The sequence below is a fragment of the Cynara cardunculus genome, assembly GCF_001531365.2.
Source record: "Cynara cardunculus var. scolymus isolate 2C chromosome LG 3, CcrdV1, whole genome shotgun sequence".
In the NCBI taxonomy this organism is placed as follows: Eukaryota; Viridiplantae; Streptophyta; class Magnoliopsida; order Asterales; family Asteraceae; genus Cynara; species Cynara cardunculus.
The window spans coordinates 37,297,692-37,305,939 of record NC_037530.1 but is presented as its reverse complement, the minus strand read 5'-3'; the positions used below and the strand labels follow the sequence as shown (position 1 = coordinate 37,305,939).

The window sequence follows — 8,248 nt, the reverse complement described above, 5'->3', positions numbered from 1 at the left end:
AATATTGTTAAGTGTCTGGTGTTATAAAATTTTTAATCATTTTGTCCATAATTAATAAAAAAAAGAAGTTAAAATACTATCATGCGAGCGGGACTCAACGACTTACACTTGAACGACGTTAGTGACAAAAATCGAACTAATAGAAAACTAAAACTATAATGACTAAAAATATGAACCAACGAATTGTATGAAAAATATTTTATCATAAACAGTAACAAAATAATATAATTTTTTTAGGTATTAATTCTTTCATCAAAAAATATATAATTTGATTAAATAAAAAACCAAAAAAGATATTTAATAAACCAAAAAAATATTTAAAAAGTCTAAAATACTCCAAATTTAAATAGAGGATTTTTAATAGATTTAGTCTCAGCGACAAAAAGAATAATAAATTACAAGCCATAGAGACGAACATAACAACAATTTTCAAACCATAGGGATGGAAATCGCAATATTTCCCAAACCAAAAGGACGAAAATCGTAACATTTTCCAAACCAAAAGGACGAAAATTGTAGTTTACTCTTTATTTAAATTTTCTTTTACCAAATTAGAAGGCACATTTTCTGTGGAGGGTCGCATTCGAGTCTTCTCTTTCATGATCACAACGGTTTTTTGATTTGTGGGCATTTGTTTTCTTGTTTGATTTAGTTTCTGATAAGTTTTGAAGTACATCTAGTCGTGGTTGGTTTAACAACTTCTAAACCAACCACGATTGAATGCATCTTGTTTGGGTCGGGCTTGATTTGAATCGAACCAGACCCAATAAGGACCTATGGTTTCCTTCGGTTAAGTTACGACCTTAAACCAACCATGATTAGATGCATTTTGTTTGGGTCGGACTCGATTTGGATCTACTAGACCCAATAAGGACCTCTGGTTTCCATCTATGGAATTGAAATCAATAATGTTGTGAAAATGATGCATCTTAAATGTTATGTTTCCTCACATTTTAAATGAAATGTTGTCGAATTTATTAGGTTTTTTAAATGTCATGTCACGTCATATTCTAAATGCAATCATGTCAATTTGTACATTCATTTTAACCTATCATGTTTATTGGTAACCAAGTATTTTATTGGTGCATTAATTTACATAATATATAAAATATGAATTTTGAATATTTGGAACAAAATATGTTTCATTGTTTTTGTGATTTCATCACCAAATTTTATATATATATATATATATATATATATATATATATATGTTCATTTAAGGAATAACTGATTAGTTTGTGGTAACCGTGAGATCCAATGTGAACCACTTGTTTGAGGTTTTTTAAAGATATTTCTTAAATAAGTTAAACGAGTAAATATAGTAATTTTATTTTTGACAACTAATCAAAATATTTAATTAATTTTTTTTAGAAGGAAATCTTTAATTAAAATTAGTTATTTAGTATGTCAACTACCTAATATACACTGTATTTTAAAGACGTTTGTGAATTAAAGTGTATCATAGTGATAATGTTCACAATGTTTCATGTGTACCACGATGTATTTTCTTTGTTTTTATAAAATGTATCATAGTGTGCATTTTCGTTATTTTCATTGTTTTACAAAGGGTATCATATTATGCATTTTGTATGTATATATGGGTATCATAGTGAATATCGTTTGTAAGTATCACAGTGTATATTTTGTGTTCACATAAGGTTCGTCGAATAAGATTCGCCGGAGAGAATAAAAAGGAGAGATGAGAGGAGATATTTATAAAATCCCTAATGTTTTAAGTTAAAATTACTAAAATTATTAATTTAATAATTTAACTTTTGATTTGTGGTTGAGATTAGATATCACGGTTAACACAAACAAAACAATTTTCATTTGATTACCATCCTCGGAGGTTTTGACCTTTTCTAGTTTAGTTTCTCTCCATCAATTTCTCCGTGATAATTTTACTATCGTCATATGTCTGACGAAATGTTTCGGTTACGCCACAAAACCCTAGTACTCCATAAATCCAGCTAACACCAAATTATCATATGTCGAAATCAGTTTTTTAAGAAATACCTGAAATAAACATTCGTGATACTATGTTTTGAGACTTCTGAGGTTCTTTGAGACGAGGTTATGGAAACAAATAGGTTTAGGGATTAGGGCATTAGGTTTGTAGATGCAATCACAACTACGATTACGCAATTTAGAGTATCTTTAACGGTAAAGTTTTTTTAAAGACTATTTAATACCACATAAACAAATTTTCTTTATCAACAAACTACAACGGTAATTTTTTTTAAAAAAAAAATAATTGGCATCGTAAAAAACCTAAGGAATCTCAAGTCATTGAACGGAAACAGCTTTCTATAAATAAATCTGATTTGAAAACAACACCTAAAGTCCGATCCTTTTAACACTGTAGTCAAAGGGAGGTTGAGCGAAGAAATTTTTTCGTTTTTGTTTGAATTTCTTTTTTCTATTTACTGTTCTGGATGATAGTAATATTTTGAGTCAATTACGTTTTTAGTTCTCGTGCTTTTTGAAAATTGCTATTTTCATCTTTGTGATTTGAAAGCACGATTTTCATCCCCATGGTTTACACTTTATTTTTTTTTCCCTTTTGATTAACCTGGATATATAACCGGCTATGCGAGCAACTAATCCCAGAGTGACCATCTGTTTTGCAGGTAGTCCGAAGTCACCGTATTTGAACCTACATGGCCACAAAGGGATTTTTATTTCTTTTTAGATTTGAACCTCGGAGCTCCAGACACTTTTGACCTTTTGAGCCCAAATTCAAACCAATCAGACATCACCCTTGTGGTTCACTTTATGTTGTTTTCACCTTTTGAGCTCAAGTTCATTGTTATTTTCATCAACGTAGTTTATAATTCATTATTCTTTTAATTCCTCATATTTAAAGGTAGGAGTTAACCTCAAAAACAAAAATAACACTGAATTACAAATTATACAGTTGAAAACCACAAAGATGAAAATTACAGTTTTCACAGACAATAGGGATGAAAAACGTAATTTACTATAATATTTTTAATTGTTGATTATGAACCATTAATTTTTTTTTAATTAACCTGGATATCCAACCTGATATGCGAGCCGACTAATCCCAAGACAACCACTTACTTTGCAGATAGCTCGAAACCACCACATTTAATTTTATTGTCTTTATCCCAAGGTTAGGTTATATATTCAAAAAGGGAATTAAGGATTAAGGATTTTATGGGCCACAATAATTCAATTAGGTCATTCAAAACCCTAATCATCACCAAACCTACCTATATGTACCCTAATTATACATCTCTATCTCAATGCCTATTTTATTTCTATAGAAATAGAAAAAAATTATTTTAATTAAAACCTTTAGTTTATTGTAAAACATCTACCTTGTTTATTTAAAGATACTAGAAAGGTACTTGTACAATGCAGCGAGATATATTTCGATTTTAATGTTTCGTTTTATTCTGTCTCCTGTCGATATTATAATATGATTTTATGTGGTTTTGAGAAAATCAATAATGTTTTTGATTTTGAATAAAATATAAATTTGAAGATATCTTAAAATTTTAAAAAAAAAATATACATCGATGTTAGTATCAAATTAACTATTTAAAAGTTCTTGTTTTGTTGTGTAATTTCTTTAATTTTGTAATCTTGAATTTTAAGTAATATACATCAATAAACAGTACTTTATGTATAAAAAATATTTTTAAAAGTTTTTGTCAAATGCTTTATAATATAATATAGATTTAGTTTTAAGTTCAAATTTAACTTATTATTGCAATTGGATCTTTAAAAAGATTAAATATCATGAGAAAGTAAGAAAAGAATTTAATGAAAAATTCACATGTGAATTATTGAAAAAATATAAATATAAAGATGCATGTATACGTGTGAATCGATATGAATAATCTTTAATATTCGTTCATATATACATCTTCAAATAGTTTTTTATTTATTTAAATAAGTGTATTCACATAAGAGCCCACAACAAGCTTCTTTTTTAACCTTCCCTGATTTATGCATACATCTAACTCTTTAAACTTCACGTTTGAATTCTATAAGATCAGTTAAAATTGTAAGATCCGACATCAGTTGGAGAATGGAACAAAAATTATCTTATAATGGTACAAATGCGTTCTTTATCAGACACATTTTACAATCGTGAGTTCAGACGTGGATAAAACAGACACTATCTAGTAAAAATTTTCTGGAGCAGTACAAATGATATGAAAAGCAGGAAACCAAACTGGTGTACCAACGAGAAAACTCTACTCCCAAGATCGTGAATTGTAAAATGACCGGTTATCTCCTCTATATTCTTTACAGTATTACCACGTGTTAAGGGCCGTTTACCAAACACTTACCCGGTAAGCGCTTATCGGTAAATTTAACACTATCATTTACTTATCGGATAAGATTTTAGTCCACCAAAACAGTATCGTATGCAACAATTTACCCGGTAACCGCTTACCATGGTAAGAATCGTCGCCTTCACTTACCGAGTAAGACTCTTGATCCTTACCATATTCATCCGGTAAAATAAAATGACTTGACGTTCACTTACCCGAGTAAACATTTGATAAACGACCACTTAATCTTGAAATTATACATAGACAGATTCACAATTAAAAACGATGTAAAACCATTAAAAATTAATGATTGGAGCAGCTACATCGCCAACGTAAACCAAGAACATTTTCTTGATTATGATTTTTCTTGAGTTTGTAAACATTAATAATTGCTAAAAATATTTAAAAATGGCGTAAAGTAGGGGAAGGGGGGGTATACATCAGTTTCCCCGTAGCTCAAAAGCAGAAATTTAGCATTTCGATAAAGACAACGGTAATCCCATCGTTAAATACTCCATCTTTCGTTCAATCCTATCTTCATAATCAAAGATTTCAGTTCATAATTATCCTCCCATTTCAGGTCCCTTTCGATCCCAATTTTCTGTTTTTCTATTCTTGTTATCATTCAAATCTAATCATTTCAGTAATTTGTTTATCTTCACCAGAAGAGATTGATTCTTTGGAGGTTCAAGACACATGGGTAGTGCATCTTCGACTCTAACTCAATATGATATCGAAGATGTTCAAGAACACTGTAATAATCTATGTAAGTAATTCAGTTCTGTTATACAGGCACGGACCACTTCTTGATTTTACCCCTTAACTTGATGTTTACTTGTTTTGATTCAGTTTCCCAACAAGAGATAGTTTCTTTGTATCAAAGATTTTGCCAACTTGATCGAACTGCAAAGGGTTTTATTTCTGCCGATGAGTTTTTATCGGTACCGGAGTTTGCAATGAATCCTCTGTCCCAGGTATGATCTTTTTCTTTTCTGGCTGGGGTTTTGTAATTTGTAATTATTGGGAGTTCGAAACTGTGCTGCTATTTTAAGATTTTTGAGATGTCTAGAAGGTGTTTGATGAAATGACTGCTTTTGCTTTATGGTTCTTTACAGAGATTGCTTAAGATGGTGGATGGTTTGAACTTTAAGGACTTTGTGATATTCTTGTCGGCTTTTAATCCTAAAGCAAGCATGCCCCAGAAGATTGAACGTAAGTTTTACACCTTATTCTGAGTCAAAGTAACCACTATCATTAGTTTTGATATCTTGTTCTTAGATTTTACTTCTGGTGTTCATGTGCACCAATAGTGGTATGAGTGTTAAAGGAGAAGATGTACTTGAAAGAAAGATAGGGAAATTGGCCGAAATAACCATTTCTCCTTCCTAAATGGGCCTCCTAGCCTTCCTCTCCCTAATTTATCCAAATGTCACTGCCTACATAAGTCCAACTCCCTCACTTGCGGACCTAGCTAGGTTGAATTTGAATATTTTTTTGTCTTTTAGCTAGGTCCACAAGTGGGGGAGGTGGGACTTGCATACGTAGTGACATTTGGGTAAATCATGGTGAGGAATGGCTAAGAGACCAATATATGTGAGAGAAATGGCTATTTTGGCCATTTTCCCATAAAGATATCCAAGTTTGTTACTTTCTCAGATTGAATGAAACTAAGAAACAATCTGGTTGTGTTTTTCGTTTTTGGATTCAAAACTTTAATCAGAATTGTCTTTATAATGGTCAAAGAAACTTAAATTTTTGATATTGTCCTGTTGCTTGTTAGGGAACGCTCTCTTGTTCTCCATCTGAATACCTTTTGATATCAACTAACACTTGTAAACGCATAATCTCAGTTATCTTCAAAGTATACGACTCAGATTACAATGGTAAGGTGACATTCAATGACATAATGGAGGTGTTGCGGGATTTAACCGGCACATTCATGTCAGATAAGCAAAGAGAGGCATGATCTATAGTCCATTTTCTTCTTAATGCAATTTGTGGTCTATGCTCACTCTGCAACATGTTCTGATAAATTAAGCTCAAGTTTTCAGGAAGTTTTGATCAAAGTAATGAAGGAAGCTGGTTATAGTAAAGATTCTTCTCTGTTGTTGGATGATTTTGTTAAGGTCTTATTCCTCCTCATCACTTATGTGCATATTCAATCCTCAGTTCATATTTTGTTTTTCTGAATCCAGAAAGCTGACATTTGTGCTCTTTACTTATATGGCTGTCTCACTTTGTTGTTTCTTATTTTACTGTTGCTTTTGCTCCAGATTCTTGACCATCCTGGATTGAAGATGGATGTGGAAGTCCCAGTTGATTAAGATGGCTTGAAAACAGAAAACTGACCATTTTGAAATCTCTTTTCTGCAAAAACCATCCTCCTCTAGAACTGTTTTCGGCACCACAGAAGCAGCTGCAGTTGTGAATATGGACAAGCTAGGTGCATAAATAAGATTGGGAATGTGTATAATTAGTGAACCTTCGGCTTTATATGTAAATTGTTATGATAATTAAATGAAATGTGTTATGTCGAGTCCACATCTTTATGCTTCGCGTCTTGATTGTTGTCTATTTGGTCGTTATGATCAAAATTTTGGACCCAATGAAGCTTATCAGTATAACATTCAGCCTAGTACAAGAATTATGCAAACTGTTGCAAGTCTTGGCTTGTGTCTGAGCTGTAGAATTAGCAAGAATTATGCAAATAGTTGTGTTGAACAATCAGTGACAAAATGTTATCAGAAGTGGTCGTTTTATCGATTCTGCTTTCAATTACCATATCTAAGATGTTTGACCGAGACTGAATAAGCTCTCGAACCTCTCCTGATGACCACCGACGAATTCCAATCTTGGTATAAAACTTGAGACAATCCATCTGGCCTCCCTCCTTCCTGTTTCTACTCAAAGTTAAAAAAGCAAGATGAAAGTAAAATTCGGTAGAGATGATGATATGTTACCTCACAGATTTCGTATCCTGAGGACTGGTTTTGAAGGCGTAGAGAGAATTGTAGGCGTTTTAACTGGCGATATACATCGTTCATTAACTTCTTCCTTTCGGCTGCGTTCTTCAACATTTCTTGCTTCATCGTGTGCGTTTCCTGTTCGAGATGTGTTAGCATCTTGTTAAGCTGCCTCACTTCCTCCACCTTCATACCCATCTCACTCTTTTCTTCAAACGAGGTTCCGACTCTGTGGTTTCGCCATGAACTCGACGATTGGCCGTTATCGGCGGCACTTGTTACCTGATGAAACTCTGTTTTGCTTTCACTCATTGGTTTTGATTCAGGAACTGTAGGTGTCTTGTGTCTTTAAATCCCTTTTGAGTTGCAGTTGGTAAACCATAATCATTGATCGATGGTTTCTTATATCAGAGAGTTGCAGAGAGAAGTTGGCAACATCCACTTATCTTCGCTTCTGATATAATCGATTTGAAACAGAAAGAACGAAAACGGCGCCGTCTCTTATAAAAGTTCGGATAAAAAGAGGTTTTGCTAACTTCAAAAAAACAGCAGAGTTTGGGTGCATCCATTTTCATGAGAAGCGGGACTAAGGGGGTGTTTGGGAAAACAACTTATTGACTTATTCCGGTGTGGCATCGGTAATAAGCACTTTTGAGTGTTTGGGTAAACAATTTATACCGGTGTCAAACCGGTAATAAGGAGTTTTTTAAGAAGTTAAACACTTCTGACTTATCATAAGTTAATAAGTGCTTTTGTAGAAAAGTCATAAGTTGTTTCAGATAAGCAATCCCAAACACCCCCTAAACTTCAAAATTTCAAGCATGAAGACAACACTGAAACAGACGTCTGCATTGGGATGCACACTTCACAAATTTGATTTAGAATATCTCTACTATATTATAAAACACTAGAAGCGTACTCGCGCAATGCAGCGAGATAAATCATGATTTTAATATTTCATTTTCTTCTTTATCT

The 8,248-nt window shown here is 32.6% G+C and overlaps 2 protein-coding genes across 3 annotated transcripts; one reads left to right on the top strand and one right to left on the bottom strand.

The window, feature by feature from the left end:
• The first annotated feature begins 4,787 nt into the window (after nt 1–4,787).
• Nucleotides 4,788–6,847, top strand: LOC112510136 (calcineurin subunit B-like). The gene is made up of 7 exons (XM_025115441.1): nt 4,788–4,890; nt 4,976–5,076; nt 5,160–5,284; nt 5,426–5,522; nt 6,161–6,270; nt 6,362–6,436; nt 6,584–6,847. Exons 2-7 carry the CDS (start codon nt 5,007–5,009, stop codon nt 6,632–6,634), a joined length of 528 nt encoding a protein of 175 aa, XP_024971209.1. The 5' UTR covers nt 4,788–4,890; nt 4,976–5,006; the 3' UTR covers nt 6,635–6,847.
• Nucleotides 6,848–6,945: 98 nt separating this feature from the next.
• On the bottom strand, nt 6,946–7,748 carry LOC112510137. 2 transcript variants are annotated; one of them, XM_025115442.1, is made up of 2 exons: nt 7,271–7,748; nt 6,946–7,210 (listed from the first exon to the last, which is right to left on the bottom strand). In XM_025115442.1, exons 1-2 carry the CDS (start codon nt 7,583–7,585, stop codon nt 7,082–7,084), a joined length of 444 nt encoding a protein of 147 aa, XP_024971210.1. In that variant the 5' UTR covers nt 7,586–7,748; the 3' UTR covers nt 6,946–7,081. The 2 variants fall into 2 exon arrangements, with proteins under 2 accessions (XP_024971210.1, XP_024971212.1); XM_025115444.1 differs by having other exon boundaries at nt 6,946–7,204; nt 7,271–7,746.
• Nucleotides 7,749–8,248: the final 500 nt, after the last annotated feature.